Raw genomic sequence first — 22,487 nt, forward strand, 5'->3', positions numbered from 1 at the left:
TTCATCGATTCGATCTTAAGATTATGATCAATTAATGGCTAAATCTATGTGTCGCTATACTCTATGCACTTTATGCACTTTAATAAATATTACAACTATGTACAATGGATCAAACGTGTTTATACCTAATCATGCTTTTTCTACCTACACCGTTTCTATGCTCGTTGCGAACAGTGAACGTAAAATCGTATTTCCTCCTCTAAACTCTCTTGATAATATCGTGTAAACGTAAACGAATAGTAAAACATTTCTTCGGTAATGGCGGCTCTCCTTCTCAGCGATATCGCCGCTCGTTTCCCCTCTCCTGTTCCTCCTTATAAGCGAAGAAACGATAAGAAACGAAAGAAAACGGCAGAGGAGAACGATATTATCTCTGTGTAAAATTTGTAACACCTAAATTTAAGTTATATCACACGTACATCTTCTTGTTCCTTCTTCTTAATATTCTTCTTCCTTTTTCATTCCATTTTTTTTTTTTTTTGTTCTTCCTCGCATTTCCTCGCCAACCTTATACGCCTATCGTATTACTGCCTATTTACACACGTTTTCGCTGAATAGGATGCGGAATATAAAGTCGTCCGCTGGTTCGTTGCAATTATCTTCATCAATCGCGAATGATCTCGTTCGGACCCCTTCAACTAGGAGTACCGTTACAAGGAAGACTTTGCGCTCCGCAAATAATTCAATCTCGACTTTTTGCTTTATTTCCTATTCGGTTGAAAAACACCGATATTACGAAAACTTTGTTCTGATCGACGAGAATACCATCATCGTGCAACGATAGTTTCTTCCAGTATATTTGCGAATAATCTCTCACTGAACTTTTTAAATTGTAAATATACAAAGAGAAAGAAGAGAAAGAAATGTTCTGACTGTCGATAATTCCTTCGTTCAAATTTTATGATCTAAGTTAACATTGTGTGTGTGTGGGGGCGCGCTCGCGCGTATGTGTGAATCATAGCTTAATTGGTATTCTCATCGATCTATCCTTCAAGAACATCATCGAAAGAACATCTTCTCGCTCGAAGGATAAATTCGTGAAATGCAATCTGGATACTCGATATCGATACACCAGATGATTCTAGAACTTTCGTCATATATAAAAAATGAAAAAAGACCTGACGTACATAACGCTTGCGCTTTCACCGTGTTTGTACTTAAAAACGTATGCTTGCCTGAGTATTGGCAGAATTTTTTCTTTCTTCTTTTTAATCCGTTTCTTCAACGGTTATCGTTAGTTTTCTCGTTTCGGTTCATCGTGGTGTATTTTGCGATAGAAATTCACGAACACTCATCGTCTCGTTGCGAACTTTAAATATTAACGTTGATAAATATACATACACATATATATAATATATAATATATATATTTATATATATATTTATATATTCATATCACTCGTTCTGTATTTCGTGCGGTAACTTCTTATGTTAATATGTATATACTTATCTCGCAAACGTATAAACTGTATACTGAGATGGTTCACCGAAAAATGAATGATAATTCTGTCTCGTGCTTTCTTCGATAAAAAGTATACAAAAGTATATAAAAATTGTGTCGTGGAATATCGTTTACATTTGGTATAATCGCCGTATAATTCGTGTAAAAAGTTGTTCAAAAAGTTTCACCTTTACAGCTCGGTACGATATCGTTAATTTAAAAGGAGACGGAACTGAAATGTCGGAATGAAATGGCTTTGCGTGGGCAAGTAACGATGCACGTAGCTTAGAACGATTATATATAAGAGAAAGTAGTAGGCCACGATAACGACTAAAAATTAACAGCATAAATTATCTCCATGAACATGAAACGTTCAAACGGAACTTAACAAATTTCCAGCATCTTCAAAGATGCCTGATAAAAGTGTTCTCTGCATCTTTCTTGTAGGCGATTTATACATACTAATACTTTATGTGTACAGTTGTGCTTTCTTGTGTGATGTTAATGAAAAAAAATAATTAACAAGCAATAATAAATATGGCAATCAACTTCTTTGTTCGCATAACGTATCATTCGTCTGCTCGATCAAGAAGCAATAATCATTTACAGAATAAACTAACGTATAATGATAAGAATAACTGTACATGATATACAATTATGAAGTCTCGGGCATACAAGACTTCGCAGGTCTAAATATTCATTGTTTCGAACGAATAAACGATAAGAAGAAAAGTGATCGTATTAGTGTTCTCCAAGTTTCCATAGGAAAATTCCATATAGTAATATTCATGTAAATATACTTCGATTATCAATGTAAATGAATCCTTTTTACCTTTTCTAATCGCTTTTCAATTTCAACGCGAATTTTTACAATGCGGTATACATCATCCCGCTGGTGATCTTTCCGATTCTAAAATTCTTTTTTGCCCCCATTTTTCCTAACTCACATTACTCGCCGACCTTCTCGATTGGGTCGCCACTCCTGCTTGCACAACTATCTTCGTCGAAACTCTTACACGTTGGTATAGCAATTCCTTTATTGTTTTTCATCCTTTTCGTTCGTGAAACTGATGAGAAATATTAAATGTGCGAATGGATATCGTATAGTTATAAAACATGTATGATCTTACTCTTTCTCCCCTTTTGTTTTGATTCCCCGAAAATTCTGAATATCGTTGCGGAAAGCATGGGTGAAAACTCTAGCTCCGCAGTTTCCACCGATTGTACTCTTAAAACGTAGACCCTTTATGAAATCTTACGTTTAAACGTATATAAATGTTCGTGATTCTTATCAAAAGTTACCAAACGGTTGAGCCATTCTTCTTCGGGTTTAGCGTATAAAATAAGAACGCATATATGAAAATATGCACGTTGGTGCTTGGTCGCTTTCAAAAGGAGTCCCTTGGGACAATGATATTGTGCATTGACGATTTAAATTTTTTAATAGACGTTCAGTGAAAGTGACCATAGCGAACTTTCCATCGGACGATATTCCAAAAATCTTAATAATGGCAGTTTTTATGCGTTTGGTGTGTCGTTTGATTTTATAACTCTGTTACGGAGTACAAATTGGGATCGCTACCCTGTACTTGACTCAACGTCGCCACCGTTGACTTGTTTTCTTGCCTCGATTGCGCTCGATTGTACGTTCCGTACATATTTGGTACAGCATTGTTTTGCGTCGTACCGTTGAACTGATTCCTAGTGAAATTTCTATCTAATGTTCGCACCTGATCTTGCATTTGGTCTTGAATCCGAATGTTTGGCGTCTTGTTTCGCACCAGGGATCGAAACTGATTCATATTAGTCTGCGAACGAGACTCGAACTCCCAGGTCGGTTGACTACTGGGATTTGGTGGCAACGGGCGATTCTGATTCCAAGCTGGAGTCGGGCCTCTTTTTAGATTCGCTAGATTCTTCGGGTCTAGAGTCTGTGTTTTGCGAGAGTCTTGGAACGTGGCCAGATGAGCAGGTCCGTGAGAGTTGTGAGACAGGGTACCGGTGAAGGACGCCACGCTTGGTGTCCAAGGTGGTTCTCTACCTACGATTCCAAAACAGAATCTTCATTTCAAAATTTGAAGCTTGTATTTAAATTAAAGAAAAGATTAACGGTGAAATTACCGGGCCCTGCGGGGGCGTGCCCTCAGTAAAAGTCACTGGACTCGAGGGTCTTGCATTGTTTGCTCAAAGTCGCGTACTGGCCAGGTTGATCTCCGAGCCCAGAACGGTGCTCAGCTCGTCCACCTGTCGATTGCTGATTATGCTGAGACGATTTGTGATCCCCGCCTCCTCCGCTCCCGTTAATACCCCCACCTCTGTAAATGGCAAATCGAAACGAACAAAGTTGCAGCATTATCTTTCTCTCGGACGGTTCTCTGATGTCTAATTCCTATCAAGAAAACTCTGTATCATTCGTTCATCTCGTAAAATAATCTAAACATGAACGTCATGAAAAATGAAAACACGCGCAAAAGCATACTATCGCTAATGTTTTCATGTATAGAAAAAAAGGCAAAAACGAACTCTCTTCCTTGCTTTCAACATCGATTAGAAAAAGTAATGGAGAAAATTGAGAAACATATCTATATGAATATTTAAAAAAATTTGAACTGACAGAATGCTGTAAGAACACCAAAGAGGAAACCAAACGATTGTACAGTTATTGTCCTGGAATATAATTGGCGATAACCATGATTAATTCGTTTTCAAGCGATTATGTGATTTCGTTCATTTCATTGTAAAAGTTGGAAGATCAATAGCTGTACCATATTGTTTGTACCATATTGCCACCAGAGTGTTGTGAACAATTAAAGCAACATTCAGACCTAACATAGTATCTATCGACATAAACAAATCACATCGTAAACCGTAAACTGAATTGATTCAACACACTGGTAAAAATGGAAAATTAATGCATCTCATAAAATCCAATAAAAAACACATCGTCTATGTAAAGCGAACAAGTAAAGATTTGATGTAACATCTGTACGTTCGTTAATATGAAATAACTATGTAATTCACAATTGATCCGTTAAAAAATTTCATGGTTCTCACATCAAGTCTTCAATTTGATGACAGTTATGAAAAGGGATTAAGTGCCAACTTTTTGTACTAAACTTAATTTAACACCCATCGCATGATCCGAAAGAACAATCGTCATAAAACTAAATCCCACTTCAAACCGCATCATAAAATTAATTTGACGAATTGTCGCAGTTCACTTAACGTTCAACCTTTATCGTATTAAATGCAGCTCCATAATTACCCCGTTTATGAAGCTGAAGTTTAATAATCTGGTACTACTTAAATTCACGTTCTTACTAGCCCACTTACGGTCTTCCCATTAACTCGAAGTTATGGCTTGATAACTTCCACGCTAATAACTATCTTCGTTGAGTGTTCGCCCCCTAAACCGACGTTTACTTGAGCAACCGGAAGGTTCGTGTACGATAAAGGTAGACGACAGCTAATAAATGAAACCGAATAAAATCTCATGCACAAACTTTAGCATGCTCTCGTGCAGCTGACGTGCTCGAGCAGTCGCAGTAGCGTAGGACGGCGGGGGCGGCGTTAGCAAGAGAGGCTGCTTAATGGTATTTTGAGTGCCATGAGCATTCGGATAAAATACAGAAGGGGCTGTAGGCGGGTACGACCCTTGGCCTCGAAGGGTCCGCGCTGCTATCGCCTGCGAAGCTGCCGATGGCGGTAGATACGGGTCCTGCTCATCGACTTGATGGTAATCTCTTCTAGAACAAAGTCCTCGTTAATCATACTCCGCGCGTTGTATCTTTTAGTTGCGTTAAACGTACACACTCACCGCTTTCGAATATAGATCCAAGTGTGAGAGTCTACCCAAACTAGCACGGTGAAGAACAGTCCCGCGGCTAAGCTCGCCAACAGCATGAAAGTTAGTCCATATCTGAAGAATTTCAACGGTGTTACGGTATTTCTTTAATTACATCTCGAATAATTAATGGAGTGCTTTAACCTTCTGCGATCAATCATTTCGCAGCAGGTAAACAGTTTACACAAAATACCATAGAAACAACGCGATCGATAGTTTGAATCGTACATTCGCGTTTCGTATCATTTTGAGAATTTATGATACATGTACATATATAGTTACATCAATTTCTCGTGGCCCTCGTTAAATAGCGAAAGAATAAAAAATAGTGTCAAACTCACAATCCTAAATGACATAAGCTCTTCGCAGCATGAACGTATTGTTTGTGAAGAGGCTTGCAATCAAGTAACGTCGTTAATCCCGACATAAGCTTGTTTACGGTGTTCACGTCGATCGAAAGGCTGGTCAATTTCGGCTGCAATTGTTGTTCCTTGAATAGTTCCAGTGCCAACCTGGTCACGGTACTCATGTTGTCTCTCATGTTGTTTGCCGCGATTTGACCGTCGTTTAATCTCTGGCTGAATGGATTATTGCGCGTGTTCTCACAATGCGTGTAATACGAAAGAACCTCGGAGGCTAGAGTGGCCGGTACCGCTCTGGTTAGGTAACCGTCTGGGGACACACAGAGATCACCTAAGGCCACAGAAGTTGCGAGATACAGCGAAGCCATCAACCACGAGACTATCACCGCAAATAATCCAAACACGGAAAATCTGAAAAGAAGATTTCAAAGCAAACGATTATTACAGTAACCAGAACTAATCGATCTATTATTCCCATATTTTTCAAACATTTCTACTTGATATTTATTCACATTACCATGAAATACTATGAAATATTATCGTATCGCGTTGTTGAATTATGTTCAAAGCGATTCTGATCCTATCTCTAACTTTTAACATCGTCAAGATGTTTCTGAAATTCACCGATGTAAGATTACCATCGTTCGTTCGTTCGTTTGCAGCTGCGAGAAGGCACAAAAACGTAGTAATTTAAGAGAGTTGAATCCAGTCGGACAGGAGAACCCTGTTTTCGCACGGTTTTTGCCAGACATACGAAAGAAAAGAAACACGTACGTTATGAGAACGCATCTGGAATGTCGCGCAACTCCGACGACCAGCACCACACAGAGGACGAGTAGCGCGCTGAGAACGGCCATGGTGACGGGCCACCTTAATTGCTCTATCTTCTCTCCCATCCCGATCGCGCCAGCCAAGCTGATTCCGCTCAACGGTTTTCGAATTTCGAAGCTCCGGTTCACGGCGATGTTCGTGTTTTGCTTCATGCTCTGCAGAGCGGCCAACAGCAGACCGAGCATGGTTTTATTGCTGACGGGGGCATCGAAATCGTCCCCCAAGGCAGTCAACTGTAGCTGCACCTTCTTCTTCAATGTCGTCTCGATGGTGTCGGTCTTGAAAAGCAAATATCTTTTAAGTGATTTCAACCGCCAAGGTAATACTCACAGTGTTAACGGGATAGTCATATTTAATAGGGTAATTTGTGAGAATGAAGCGAGCATAAAGGTGACAAATGAACTTTATCCTCTCGCGTGGCAGACAATCACATTGGCATAAGTCAAGATTTTGAAAATTTGAATTTAATCGCTTATTCAAACTAAATGAATTTATTATAGCGTTGAAGTTTTTTTTATAATAATGAATGTAGAACGCTATTGCACGAAAAATTGCACCGTGGATCGTCTTACATCTTTATCGTGCTCGATCTTGCGAATGTCCAATAAAATCACGCTATGCTATAATACCAAAACTGATAAAAAAAAATGTTTTCCTCCTTTACCGCGGAAATAATTGAAGTAATTACTAGTTCTAGGACACGAGTGATAATTCACTCGCCGAATTCTTTAAAAACGAAGTTAATCCCGTTTACTGCGATTCGGTTAAATTAAGTCCATCAGATAAAGATCTTTAATTAAAAAATGGAATCTCCTTGGTGGCTGGAAATCGGATTATTTATCACGAGACGGGTCTCTCTTCTTTCAGGTTTATTTCCATTACGGTTGTCCGCAAACTCCTCGCTATTCTTGACCCGAATTAAAAGCGCTAATCAAGGAACATTTAAATGTAAAAAAAGAAAAAGGAAAAGAAGACAAGACCGTGAACTAATTATGAACAAGTTGCAGCTCTACTTTTTCGGTTAAAGTGTAAACATGAATGTACGAACGAACAAGTAGTAATAAGAAAGTTGAAGTGGACGAGATGTTTCCTCCGAGAAGTGGCTACTGAAGATGAACGGAACGAAGGTTTGCAGTCGTTGAACGTCACTAGAGAGCAGAAATAGTAGGAAAGATCTTTCTTGCATTACGTAGTAAGATAACATTCTTCGTTTCCTTTATCTTTCTCTAAAAACAACGTTTTCTCCAAACGATTTAATTTAATTTATAATTACGATAAAAAAAGATAAAAATAATGCATAGATCGAGTAAAACATCAACCAACGAATTGAATTTCGAAAAAACCAACAAATCTACACCGATTAATTATTTCATTGCACAACATAAACGTCGCTATCTTAAACATGCATAATTTGTTCTTCCAAGTTCGCCATTGATTTCGAAGCATCGATTATCATTCTGAACCGACATATTCGTCTATGTAATTCGAACGAGGCAAATAACGATATTATTATCGGAGCGTATCTAATTAGAATCGGGCAGGAGGACGTTTGAGAGTCCGTGTCAGACAGACGTATCTCGTGATGGCAGACCAACCTGATTCCGTACACCCATGAGAATACCATCGACGTTCTTTGCGGCGGCCACCAATTGCACCAAACCGTTGTGCACGTCGTCGTTACCGTAGAGGCCGACGGCAACAGCTCCGCTGCAAAGTAACGCCAGGATGGCCAGCGAACACTTCAGCAGGGTTATCGACCTCCTGGGGCGCGGCTTCCGGTCGCAGCATCTCGTTACCAGGTAAACCAGGAGCACCAGCAACGTCAGGATTAACCAGGCTGCAGGGATACTTCCAAGTATCCCGAGACTCTGTTAATTAAAGTTAAACGTTAGTTATTGCCGTGCATCTTTAATAAATCCGTTCGCGTATACCACCTCCTTATCTCATTTTTATCGTTTCCGTTTTTCCTCCCCCCGCACCACCGTTTGCATTCGCCTTATTTTTCTGGCAATTAACGTTCGAGTAGTGTTTCTTTCGGCGTAGCCGGAAATCTCGAGGTTTAATTAAATCTAAAACCATCGCCGGGATGCTCCGTTTTCTTTCGTGTCTTTCGTTTTTCTTTTTCCAAAATTTCCTGCGAGCGCTAATGACTCCTTGCTAGAGAGCGAAAGAGAGAGAGAGAGAGAGAGGAGGGAGAGAGGGAGAGAGATCAGAGAAGCTTCCCAGCTACTTTCTAATTAATGATTATTCGTAGCTGCCGCTCACGCGACCAGTACCGTTAATTAAGCTTAAAACTCGACTTCCTGAATGCATAAAAATTGCAATAACCGTCTCGATATCATGGAGCACGAGGTATCACCACGCAGAACACGAACGTCACACACGGCGGCAATCTAAAAGAAATGCGACGCGAACGAGTATTTCCAGTAACCACGCGGACATCCGCGACTAGACTCGACGTTCTCTTAATTTCCCGGCCCGATAACGCGAACGTTGAACCGAATCGCGGCCGATCGCCGACGGATGCGTGCGCTAATCGGGACCACCGGTTACGCTCGATCGGAGCATATTATTAGCGAACGCCGCTATAGAACACGCTTGTTGCTCTTGTTCGCGCTAATTAACTGCCTGCAAGGATGTCGAAAGGTGATCCGCCTGTCTCGCGAAGATCGTCGCTCGCCGTACAGTGACTCACGCCGAGTGAATCATAGTGAATTCACGTGCTCCAGAATGCTCGCCGATCGCCGATCGCCGATCGTCGATTGCCGCCAGTATCTTAGGCATTACGAGGGAAGGATTGAAAAGTTTTCGAAATCGCCGCTACAAGTTGCTGTATTTGTTATCGTTATTGACACTGCGGAAACTTCCCTCGTAAGAATCTGTCCTCGTAAATGTGTTTTATCGACAGACGGATGGATATTTGTTATTTGAGAAATTTCATTTCTTTACCCATTGATTTTTCTTTATACGCAGTACGAACCTCTAGGGAGCGAGATTGGTCAATTTCATTTTTATTTATTACCACGGGGTCATTCGCTGTAAGATGACACGAGTAACAGTAAAGTAACGGTAAAGCAAATTAGCAAAATGTTTCCAACATTGTCGTCTTTCTTTGCTTTTCGATTTATGGAATTGATCGAAGTGGCTTCTGTGAGATGATAGGATTTAAAAATCTAGGATCGAAAAAGCACAGACGAGATTATTACGGAATAACCGAATTTCACGACTGAAATTATTTTTTAATGGCGATGGCCAATTGAATTTTTTCACGCGAGCTATATTGGCACCGTGATCCAACAAAGATAAATCGTGTCGTCGTTATCAGCTGTGTAATAACTTTCATCATCGTTATTCTATTAATCCATCTGGTTTGGTAGAGGGTGGATTAACGTGTGGCGGAGAGTGCTATCGCATATTCTGTTTAGCGAGGAAGCTTAGTACGCTTGAAAGGTGTATCGCACGGTCGTTGTTGCTGTGACTCGCGGAAGATTTGATTTTTCTGTCGTGTTACTCAAAGGCTTGCACGCCACCGTGGGGTCAACCACCCTCGCGGCTCGCGTGCCACCCCGTGAAACCCGCTACATCGACCGGCGTATGTACATATTGCATTTCATTATTTACGCGACATCGATAAACTTCGCCTATAATTCTCGATGCCTGTGATTTTTCGCGGAAGCCGGTCCTCTCTATGTTTCCACGTGTAACAAACAGCGATAACGGCAAAATTTTAATTTGCAGGGATATTAACTGTCGCACAAAAATCGTAGCAGAGTATAGGGCTTTTTAAAGCGGTTCGAATATAAGGACAATAATGAAATTAAAATGAGAGACGAATTTTAATTTCAGTCAGTTTGTCAGTTTATTACGCCGGCCGCTTAATAACAAACTGAAGTATAATTTATTTAATTGGTACGAATGTTCTCTAGACTGAACAACACGATTGCGAGTGTTACATATTTCAAAACGTGTGATGAATATTGAAAACAGCTAGATGCTACGTCCATTTCGACTGTTTCGAACAATGCTTTTGGAAAGTAATTGCTGAAGCAACGCGAACAAAGCAAAGTCGAATACAATAGTTTGAAAATTTATAACGAAGACATCACCAATTTGATGTTTTACATTTTTTCCAAATTTAGAAATGGAATTCCTCTGACAAAAAACTATTTCATTACCTCGATTCGTATAAGAGAAGAAAGAACTTTTCTGACGAGTATACTCGTCATGAAGAAATGGCTATATTTTGTGTTGTGATGCGAGTTTACTCGTCATGCGTAAGGAAAATAAAACAGTCATTTCATTACTCAATTCTCTATTATAACAATCACATATACTCTGTGTTTGACGAGTATACTCGTCATCGCTTACTTTTCACGACACATTTTAGGTGCACACTTTTCAAAGAGGTCGCAACAGCTAACTGGTTAACGAAACCCATAAAATATCTTAAATATCGCGTTCGATGTAGATAATTACATCCTTAGAAATCCTCGAACGATCATCAGTGACAGAGAAATTGAGTCATCCAGCAACGATATCGAGATACCAAGTAGGACAACCGATTCGCAAAGAAAAAGCAGATATCTGTCGCCAAGTTGAAGACAGAGAAAAAAAATGATCGCAAACCGTGATGCTAGCCAGGGAGATATCTGTTCTTCACTTTTGTCGAGAACTTCAGCGACAGTTTCGAGTAGTTGAAGACGAATGATACAGAGAGACGTGTGAATTTATGGATTTATGGCGCATTTCCCAGCCAGCATCCGATATGCTTTTCTTCCAAACAAACCTCGTTGCGCGTCGAGCTGAATTTCGCACGTACGGTTGCTCTACGATCGGAAGAATCGAACGTATGCAGTTTTTCTATGCTAATGCGACTTCTTGACATTATCCACCTAGATCATTTTCTAGGCACACTTTTCGAAAATCAATTCTTCAGGAAAGCAAAGAAGTTGGTTTGGAAACGATTTCTGTTTGGTTGCGTTGCAAATCGTGGAGCATTTTCTATGCTGCAGCTACAGAAAATGTAAAAACGTCAACGATAATATGAATCGTAATAGCCATTCTTACTGTATTAATTACTCTCGTTTGAAGCTTGATAGTCAAAGATAGAGGTAGAAAGAGTGACCGAATTTCGAGACCTGAATCGCGTCTAGACAGCAAGCCTCTGTTTACAGTTTACGGAACACGAACTGAAGACGGTCGTTGCACCTAGTGCGACAGAAGCTCTGGAATAAATCCGGAAGTGCACTCGAGATAGAGGAAGAGAGAGAAAGAGAGAGAGAAAAGAAGGGACGTGCGGGAAGGGCGTGCTCGAACTTCATGGGACCCGGTTGTCTAGGAAGGTAGCACATAAAATCGCAAATGAATTCTCTTTCGAGACCCGCGAACCTCTGAAAGAGTAAATACGGGCTTCACCGCCCTCTCTTCTTGCATCGTTCGAAAAACGCGTTGTTTCTTTTGTCCTGTTAGCATACTTGGTTCTTTTATATCGTCATGTTACAAAACTCTGCTCGAATCTGAATGATCGAGTTCGTAAGTCAAAAGGATCTCGACTGTGTTTTTCGACACCATTATGTTTGTTCTGTGTCGCAACGTAACACATGCGACTTCGTGTTTCTCTTCACGTTTACACCACGTAGCCGCCACGTTCGTAGTCGACGAATCGTAGAAACGTTCTACTTCCTTTCCTTCTCTTTTCGTTGTGTCCGTGGCAGAACGTCGACGCGCAAAGAACTCGGACGCATTTATTCGAGTGACTGGCGAAGAGGGAAAGAGAGTAGGAGCCCGCCCCGAACAACGATCAGTGGAATTAGCAGGAACGTTTGTTGTAAATCGACTTTAATCAGAAAAATCCGCCGCGTTTGTACCACATTAAACAAGCTCTTTGCAGTGCCGAGAGACTTATCTTGTTGAGAGGGCAATCACAACTCCATCTATTCTCGGAAATATTTGAAAAATTTGTTGGCAAAAATGTGTGTAAATCTCTGGATACTTTCGACTATTTTGAAATATTCGATACTTCGATTAAATCGTGTAAGTACTTTGCGTTACATAAAACGTAATTTACGGTAGTTAATCCATCGGAACGAATTTTCTGTGCACAGAAAATGACTTTCTATTAAGGGAGGGACATAATTGCGTAGTGAATATTGCGTAATTTTACTAAATACATGGGAAAGGGTATTGAACATTTTAATTATCGAACGTGGACATTGAGAATGACATGCTTTCGTTACTATATGAATAAAAAGAAAATGACTCGTTACAAGGAGATGGACGTATGTGAAATTAATTAAGATACCTCCCATCGTTAATCTCGATCGATAATATCCCTATTTGCACGTACATTGGCTTAAACTTCTACGGTATGGTAATTCTTTAAATTGCGACAGTATAATTAAGTTGTGTCATATTATCTGCTTGTTATGCTAATCTGAAAATAGAATGAACGAGAGAGGGTTACCAGCAGGGTCGTCGTACCCGGGCTTTTTTCCGATTTCTCTCAAGGCGTTTGTAAGTACGTGAGATACCTTTGGAACAAAAATCCTCTTAACTAAAGTACAGTGCCCTTCTTTAAGGCAGTCACGCACTTCGGTACCAGAGGTCGTCAGTTCTTTCTTTCTCTTTTCTTTTTTCAACTTCAAACATTATGGAAATTGTCTATTTAACATGGCAATGTAACAAGATACGACGAAAGAAAATTTGCGTAATGAAACGGTAATTTCTACAAACCGATTTGTACGAAAATGAAAAAGACAGAGGTGGAAGGTAGGGTGCAGCAAAATAGAGAGAGAGCGCGCGCGCGAGAGAGAGAGAGAGAGAGAGAGAGATCGTTAATCTACAGTCGAATTGGAGGTTAGAAAACAAACGATGAAAGATATGACAAAACGCCATCTCACGATTTAATTACCCGGCGCGGCGGTGCCGTTGCAGCGGGCGTTTCGTGAAATATTTTCAAGCAGCAGGAACAATAGCCGGGGACCCAATTACCAGAGCTCGTGTTGCGTCGAGGGTGCTCAGACAGGCGTTTCCTCGAGGCTTCTCCTTCGCTGACTACCCTACCGACGACGCATACGAGAGTAACTGCGTGTGCATGCCAGCTAAATTTCGCACGCTTTCGATGTCACCGATATACTACGATCAACCAGGCCAGTGTGAACGTTCCACGTTATGACGCTATTTACCTTCCTCTCTTTTCTTCCTCTTTTTGACTTTTCGTTTCTGACGGTTCGTACGATCGTTGAACGATTTCGAGCGATCCGCCGATATTATGTCAATTTAAAGACGTTCGAACGTTCATTCAGGTATATAGCGTATAACTTGATACAGAACAGACGATACTGGGAAGGAATATTATGAAAAGCGGAATATCAGTATTATTTAATTCCGTTATACGCTGAAGGTAATTCCATCTGTTTCGATTCAAAGGCAGAAAATGGCGGAAATAGCGCATAAAACGGCACGTTAATGGAACTTACGAAGGAGCAGAAAGAAAACGTTAAACAGTCTGAAAGAAAGGGAAAAATGAAATATCCACCGGTTGACTGAAGCAGAAAAAGCAGCAACGAAGTAGTAGAAGGACAGGCGGGGGAAGGAGGGAGGGGGTAAAGAAAAATGGCAGACAAAAGAGGAAGCGAAGGAAAGCTGGATACGAGGAACAACGACGCGAGAGAAACCGTTTCCTCTATAATCTACGATGATTGAAAACGCATGAACAAGAAATATGATTGATGAGAAACTGGAACAGGAAACAGGAAACGCTCTGTATGCGGTAATGAAAGCGTAATCCACGATCGGTATCGATATGGATGTGCTCATTAACCGGCAAATGCTTGTTATTCGCGAATTTATCGAGGTCGTTACACATTCTTGTTCCTTCGACCTTTTTTTCAACGATTTCATGAAATTAAAACAAGAAAAAAAAAAAAAGAAAAAAAAAGATTAAAAGCGATCGTACATTTATATTGCAGTCAAGGTTTATGTACGTCGCTGACGCAACGTGCAAACAAATAATTACTTGGCACAAATATTCACACTCATAAAGCTTGACCCCAAATCGAAATTGAAAATTATACAAATTTCACAATTCGATTGCGAGCACTCGTACTATATGAACGTTGTCAAAACACGTGCTACTTCCTCCTGTTGCTCTCGTTATCCGGCACCTGCCGGTACGATAATTGGGCGGACAGCGTTCGTTTCGCCGATTACAGGAAAAAGGATCAATGTACGTGAGCATCGTTGCACGCACCTCTTTCCCAGGAAATCTCGCGAACGAGCGACAATCGAATTGCTCAAACGCAACGAGATATCCGTCTTGATCCCGTAGTAATATGTTGCCCATGCCCTCGACATCTGCAACGAAAGACGTTGCACCAGGCGATCGTACTTCTTGTCGAGAGCCACGAGAACCCGATGCTTTTGGAGTACGGGGCAAGAGGTTGCTGTGGTAGAGGGAGAGAATACCGCGTAAGCAGCGATGGAGAAAGGTTCGTACCGAAACGTGAAATATCGATGTTGTTCTACTACGTTCGATAACTTCTGTCGGGGTAAAAGTGCAGGATTATTCTTCTACGATATTTTATTAATATATGGAAATATAATCGTACGTTGACCGATTGAAATTTGAATGCGACGCAGTTTTAAGTATCTCACACTGAACATCGATCGCAACCGTTTCGATAAAAAATTTTGTAATTTACATTGGTTTTCGCCGTTTCGTGTTTTTAGTTTAGCGAAGTAATGGTTCGATTCATTTTCGAAGACCTTAAAAATCTCGAAGTTATTGATATTATTTTTAATAATTAAGATACAGGATAACAGCGATGGCACGTGAAACGAACGATCAATGTTCGCGTTAGTTTCACATCTAACTGTGGAAATCTCTGAAGGATCACGAAGACGGAACGATAACAGGCTAATTCGGTAACCGTTAACTCGGAAATATCATGTGACTGACTGGAGATACTATTCGAAGCGACTGGAAGTGTCTTGAGTCCATCGCTAGTTAGCGGTCTGACGTTTCGAGCCCGTTAAAGCCCACACGTTGCCCCAGGCGTATTATACGAAAGCCTTTGTGCATTGTTTGAGCTTTCCCGGCCATTGTGCTTTCCAGTTACACACAGCTTGGATTCTCGTGCACTCGTGGCATCCAGCTGCGTTTCTCTTCGTCCTTTTTCCTCTTCGCTTCTCATCCCGGCCATGTCCTGTCTCTTCTTTCCTTCACCTTTCTTTCTCTTTCTCTTCCACTTTGTTACGCCGAATCGCGCGATTCTTTCCTCGATACAGCTGCCTTTTGGACAGCCATCCGTCTGAACGGGACAAGAAACTGGAAACACTTCGCCCGAATAAAAGAGAACGTACCGAGGAACTGTTTCGTGGCGTCTGGGATACTCGTTTCCTTCGGGGTAGGTCACCGTCATTTTTCCCGCTTTCGTCGAACGTTCGCGGAAAAGGTTACGTCTGTCAATCGAGATATTCCATCCTCTCGAACGGTTTTTACGAGGCGTATTCACGGATAAACAGTTCGCGAATATTTTACGTGCACGTCGTTAACATTTTATTCGCATACTATCGCGATACGATCACGTTTCACGAACGCGTTTGCATCAGTTCGCGAATAACACGCGGACAAACGATAAACGGTGAAGATTTCAGATCTGAAACGAGCGGCACGCGACTGGATCCAGGTAGACCCAGCGCGGTTAACGAAAAAGAATGCCAGTCGATTAACACGTCATTATTGTTCATTCGTATAGAGTTTCGTCGAAAGACACGGGAACACGAGGCAATTCACTCTCGTCGACGGACGTGTGGCGATGGTCAATAAAATACGAGGGAGAGGGGCAAAGAAAATAAGTGGAAAAACGAGGATTCGAACGTCCGATGGGACTGGAACATCGTGTAATTTCATCTTGCTCCGACTAGAGGGTTGCGCAGCCTCTGTTAATTAGCGCGATTCAAGGAAATATTTTTACGGATAGTCGCGGTCGCTTTCGAATTGAACGAGACGTAATATGTTTCTCCACTAGTTATTTTACACAGTTCCACAGATTTTATACGCGCTAATTAATTTCCAGAGTAAATGGTACAAAACGAGAGAATTAATAAGATTCGTCGAGCTCGACAATTTCACGGTTATTTCACGCACAGCGGGTTCGGCGCCCAATTTTCGAATTCAAATAGCTTTTAAAACGTCCTGTGAAACGATTACTCTAATTAACGTGCTAACTGGAACCACGAATTACAGGATGATTTTTTTCATGTAACAAAGAATCTAACGTTCCGCAATTAATTTTCATATTTCTCTGAAACTGCAAATAAGGCGAAATAAAGCTTCGAATCGAACGATAATCTGATTAAGATAGGACATTCTGCTTTTACTTTATATATGTCGGGTTAAGGCTGGAATTTTGGGTGTTTGACGAACCTTCACTCTAATTTGCCATCGCAGTTATAGCTGATATTTATTGCTACAAATGTGGTTATTACAAGAGGCTACAAGTAATAGCGGCGATCGGATGGTCGAGATGTTGATGACAATGAATTCAGGTTCGATAACGAATCCACGGTCAACGGGATGACGAATGCGATGTGATACACGTATGACTCAACGTACAAGTAAAACTTATCCGAATGAACTCACTTGTAGTCCAAGTGGAACTGCCCTTATATATTCTTCTCCCCACCTCTCGGGCCAATCTTTGATTTTAAGGAGAGCTATATAATTATTGCATACCTCTGTTAGGTACACGTCTCTCCCATGACCGTGGTCTACGTTCAGTGACCCGTTATGTCACTTCGAGCCCAAGCCCATCGTCATAAAATCGGATTAGAACATTAAAACTATTTCTTAGTTTTATTACTTAAGTGTAGCTATAGTAAAAGTCTGGACTAGGGTATTGGGGTCTTTCCTAACATCCCAAAAGGGAAGCCCCGATGTCCTTTCATCTCCGACATATATATTGTATAACACATACATCGATATTAAAATATTAATATTAAATTTAATAAAAACTGTACTACTCATGTACAACGAATTCCATCGAACCACCACATTTCCAAAAGATTCAAATTTAGCCAAACAACTTTTTGATTCGTTTCAGAAACGGATCCAACGCTTGTAACTATCTCGACGAATGCTCGGTTCACGGAGCATTGCCAAAGAATCTCTCATTTCTTTAGGACGGGGAAAGCATCGAGGAACATTTTGCTTGAAATCGACGGGAATGCTCTCTGTACGTTGGCCAAAACGGAATCGAGCCTGGATTGCTTTCGTATACTGCCGTAACTAGAGAGCAGAGCCGGTGGATTGATATCACGATTCTGTTAACCACGCGATACGCCATTTATTCCGCTGACCCAGCCGAAACTTGCCGGTGGCGTGGACACGATTCGAGCATTTCTTCTAATCGTCGAGGAATTGACGAGATACGATAATATCCCGATGAGAGTTTCGTTTCTCGTCGAAGAACCGAAAGATTTCGGATAAAATTTAAGAAACAGTAGAGGAGATAGATTTGCACTTACCTCGAGATAGATTTCGGAATGTGGATTGAAGGTGTTATTGACCGAGTGGAGAGAGACGTTGAGGTGCGGCAGGCTGTGGAAGACCCTAGCGAGCTGCGGAACCGTGTACTGTTCGGGAAGCTGCTGACCGCCCGCCATTTTGGAGAACCCTTGTCTGCCGAAAACCCCGTTGAAGAGCCTCTCCTACTCGTCAAGACATGCTACGAGAGCTGCAACACCAAAGAGTCAGCGGGTTAAGAACTGCTTCTGGCTCCTTTCCCTCCTTTCGAATTCCAATAGTTTAATCGAAATTGAAACTGCCAAAGCAATCTGACGTTAAACCAACACGTGTATACGGAAAATATTGTAGAAATTGACTCGGTGATTCTCGGGTAGAGGAAAATTAAAGGTTCCGTGAGGATGAGGCGGATCGGCGAATCGATCAGGGAAATCGACGCTCGGCGATAGAAAGAAAGCCGACTAATGCTGTTATATTTGACGCGAACCGATTATCCGATTTAACGTGCAATTAAACCGGTAACCACCGCGCAAAAAGGCGGATCCAATACGATCCGGATACCATTTAGTTTCAAGTTGAATCGGCCGATCTTGACGCAGTTTAATCTTTGTTAGATACGTCGCGCTGTCCGATGATGTGCTCTCTTTCTTTTTCTCGACCGCTCAGTCTTTGTCACTTCTCCGAAACGCTTTGCCAGGACTGATTCAATTACGTTCGAAGCGCCGTTGTGGAAGCAACGAGCGCTTAATTAATGAAATCTGTGCCAGCTGCTCCGTTCCGCTCTCGTCGACGACGATACCCGACAAGAACACGTGCCTCTTCCGGAAGCATCTCGAGATTCTTTTTAACGAACTATTACCCTCCGGCTGCTATGTTCGAATAGGTCCACGAATAGGACCGAAGCTTTATCGGACATCGGTTTCCCTATATTAGTTTCGTCTTTTCTTCCTTTGTTGTGTTTATGCTCCTTCCGCTGTGCGCTCCTTCCTTCGCTTGTTCGTCATTGTTCTATTTGTGTTATCGTCTTTTAAGATAATTATCGATTCGCTATTCCTTGCGATTATTTTGGAAGAATGTCGAGTAACTTGAGCTATGAAACTTTCGCACAGGAAGTGGTTAGGAACTTTCAAAGCTTTTCCGTTGTAGATTCAGGTTTCCGCATTTAAACCGGTTGAATTAAAATTCTGTTAAACTGAAATTATCAAAGCTACAAAATTATCTGTTGCAACTACGTAATACTGTGGTACGCTAGACGCGCTAGGCCAATTAGAATACCCGCATAAATACATTATGACAGTTTTAATCGAAGGAAGACGAAACAAAGACACAATGTAAGCTCAAGAGATTGAATTTCAGCGAACTGGAAGTAGGGTAGAGGAGAAATCTTTGATTAGATGGCATCCCTACGCGTAGCATTTGATTTACATAAACCGCTACGGGTTCTATTCCTCCATTCCACCCCTATTTCGACAGCCACACCCATGTATAATATCCTCTATACCCGCCGAATCTGACCGGCAGACTACGAAATATCATTTTCCCGGTCCGAAGCGATATCCTCTGGAATTTTGCAATTGAGATGAATGCGTGAACACAAACGAATCTTCTTTACGGATCCGATACCCTCCTACGTATAGTATTTTCTATATATAATATATAATATTATTAATTAATATTTATATAATATATATTCATATATTATATATATTATATATATATAAAATTATATTATATAAAATTTAGGAGATTTCGTTCTGAGTCCAAGCAGCAAGTAGAATATTAATACATTTAGCGTCGTAGAAAATTGATGATTTCCGGTAGAATCTGATGTACAGGTTAACCAGCTGCAAGTAGAAGCTTCAGCTGCACGACATCGTCGATTGCGATCTTCCTAGATGTATCTTCTCTGCATTTTCCTCGTTCCAGTGAAATGTAACAGGAGGCGATCGTTTAAAATAGAGAAAGTTTGTCTTTTTTTTCATGTATACTGCGAGATTCATAGGAGGCTAGAGATATCGCAACAGTCGAGTCGAACGTGTTGTTTAAAATTAGAATCTTCCATGGATCCGAGTCGAACTAGAATTTATTCGATATCCTGTTCACGACATAAATTGATCCCCTTCCTCCGTTGCACGCCGTCATCGATTGTGTCGATCTCTTCCTACTTTCACCGTCTTTTCTTTTCCTTGTTTCAGTGATATTCGCTTTCTGAAAGATGACGAGTCTCCAACGTTTCTACTCTCATCCATTTCCTATGTTTTTTAACTTAACTTCTTTAACTTGGAACGACACACGTTAAACTCCTTTTATTTGCAATTTTAATACAGTGATCAAATTACGTACGAAGTATAACGTTAAAACGATCTTCCATAAACAAACGTAAACTTTTCACAGGACAAAACAACGATCTCTTCTTACAAGATAATTTCAGGACAGATAGTATCTGTACGTTAAAAAGTGTTTGCAAAACCGTCGATTCAAAGGTATCGTTGTCCTGTGACCACGAAAACGTTCAGAAACGAGGGTTCTTACTTTGCATTCCCAGTTAGTTCTTTGTCGTCGTCGTCGGAATTATAAACGCAGGACCGTAGAAGAGCGGGTCTCTCGGACAAAATAGGTGAAAAAAAACGACGGAGGTGGAGCAAAGGGAAGTACGATGGTCCAGTCCATTCTTGAACTTCCTCGGGCTGCCGTGAACACCGTGGGAAAAGATCAGCTGCCACATGTCGGCTTTAAACTACGTTACACCTGGTTACTTCTGCGGGCACAATTTCGATCATTCGAACGTTTCCATCGTGTTATTTCGATGTTTTCGAGGCTTATATCGTAATACTACGAGATAATTCCGCGTGTTCGCGAATTTAGATTTGAATATTTCATTCGTCAGGCAGACTTGTAAATATCAGGTTGCAACGTGGTTTGCAACAATTGAGGTATACGTGGTCCCACATGGGATTAAGGATAATAGTTGAGTTGGCAAGTGATATCTAATGCATTACCTGCCTACAAGCTTATGGTGGACTTATTTCATAGAATATTTAATGATAGAAAATGCAAGGAGCCTTATGCAAGCGCTGTAATGGTCCTGTAAAAAAAAAAATCCTCAAACGAAAGTAGAGCGATCTACACGAATAGTTCTCATATGCACGAGCTTAATTTTTTACTTTCTAGGCTTTAAAAAGTTCGACAAACTTCCGGTAATGTTTTGTTATTGCATAAACTTCTTAACGTTTCTACTAATTGTAGAGTTGTTGGTTAAACGTCAAACGCTTGAAACTTTATTCGATAAAAATTCGAGCGAAAGAAATTCGAGGGTGAAATTTCGTCTGCATCGTTGACGATTCGGTTAGTGGGTTCAGCCACATAAATTATTCTTCCACAACCTTTCTTTCTACCCTCGCTTAAACCAGATTTCAAAATTACTCCGCTCGTAAGGAAACTCGCGAATCTTCTTTTTTCGCTCAACTCCTTCTCAAACTTTGATAAATATTTCAAAATCGTTTCTCCTTACCCTAACCACACCTACGCTTCCATTCCAAAGTTTCATGAAAGCTTTTCATTCTTAATGAACATGTTCGGCAATTGACACCCGCTATAAATCTTAAATCACGTTCGAAATTCTCTGACAACATGGAATCAGTGGACACGGTGTAGCTCGCAGGCGGATTCGTTGGAATTAAAGGAGGAAAGAGTGGCAAGCTATCGCGGCAATTGCATTGCTTATTGTGACGTTGCTCTTTCGTGGTTCCCATACGCCACAAAGGCATCCAGCTGCTCGAGCATGAAATTCTTCGGATCCATCAGAGGTTGCATCGCGGGAACAAGTGCACTCGTTCTCAGGTGGCCGTGCATTCCGCCAAGATCGCGGCACGCTGTTTGAATAACTTTGCGAAACTATTCGTGCGAGCATCTCTGCTTTGCCATGCTGCGTAATTATTTCAACAGATTCCATCGAGCAGTGCGATCCGTGAGCATATCCACAAGGTCATTCCGGCGAACAAGATCGAGGGATTTCCGTGCAGATCCACGTGCATATCTTTCGTATGACGAGAGCGTCGATTACGTTGCAGATATTCAGATAAACAAAACGTGTTCAAAATCATAGAACATTTTTAGATTTATATAATACAATGCACGGAGTGTTCCATTTGGATTACAATCGCGCTGTGTTTTGATAGATAACAGAAGGATTGGAAACTTTGAGAGTGGTTAGTTTTTATTTGCGGTATTTCACGAGAGCGAGAGAGAGCGAGAGAATTTCGATCGGAAGTAGAATCGTATCGCGTAAATTTAATGCATATGGTGATCAGATTAGATGTTGGAAACGCATGTACGTTTGATTGATCTGGAATAGCCTCGATGTCGTCGACTAATACAATTTAAGGTACCACTAATATACCTCGTATGCATCTTTCGTAATTTGCCTGATTCATGGAAAATAACATTTCTCGCGATATAAATATGGCGAAACGCGTGTCTCGTA

At 41.0% G+C, this 22,487-nt stretch overlaps 2 protein-coding genes across 5 annotated transcripts in view; one reads left to right on the forward strand and one right to left on the reverse strand.

The window, feature by feature from the left end:
- Positions 1–3,199: 3,199 nt before the first annotated feature.
- tty (tweety) overlaps positions 3,200–22,487 on the reverse strand; it is a 40,380-nt gene continuing 21,092 nt past the window's right edge. For 3 of the 4 annotated variants that reach the window (XM_069120723.1, XM_069120733.1, XM_069120742.1), the window contains exons 2-9: positions 18,007–18,215; positions 8,073–8,345; positions 6,421–6,755; positions 5,626–6,057; positions 5,258–5,359; positions 4,944–5,186; positions 3,562–3,755; positions 3,200–3,481 (exon numbers count right to left, since the gene is read on the reverse strand). In XM_069120723.1, coding sequence (XP_068976824.1) covers positions 3,584–3,755; positions 4,944–5,186; positions 5,258–5,359; positions 5,626–6,057; positions 6,421–6,755; positions 8,073–8,345; positions 18,007–18,144 — 1,695 coding nt within the window. In that variant the 5' untranslated portion in view covers positions 18,145–18,215 and the 3' untranslated portion in view covers positions 3,200–3,481; positions 3,562–3,583. The remainder of the gene's footprint in view (positions 3,482–3,561; positions 3,756–4,943; positions 5,187–5,257; positions 5,360–5,625; positions 6,058–6,420; positions 6,756–8,072; positions 8,346–18,006; positions 18,216–22,487) is intronic. The other variant, XM_069120752.1, reaches the window with a different exon arrangement.
- On the forward strand, positions 9,565–14,632 carry LOC138180967 (uncharacterized). Its single transcript, XM_081833735.1, is given in 4 exon segments — positions 9,565–9,627; positions 9,928–10,066; positions 13,397–13,527; positions 13,530–14,632. Coding segments are annotated over 4 exon segments (492 nt in total). The 3' UTR covers positions 13,689–14,632.

Source organism: Bombus flavifrons, chromosome 1, assembly GCF_040668555.2.
Source record: "Bombus flavifrons isolate JBK064 chromosome 1, iyBomFlav1_principal, whole genome shotgun sequence".
NCBI classification, from domain to species: Eukaryota; Metazoa; Arthropoda; class Insecta; order Hymenoptera; family Apidae; genus Bombus; species Bombus flavifrons.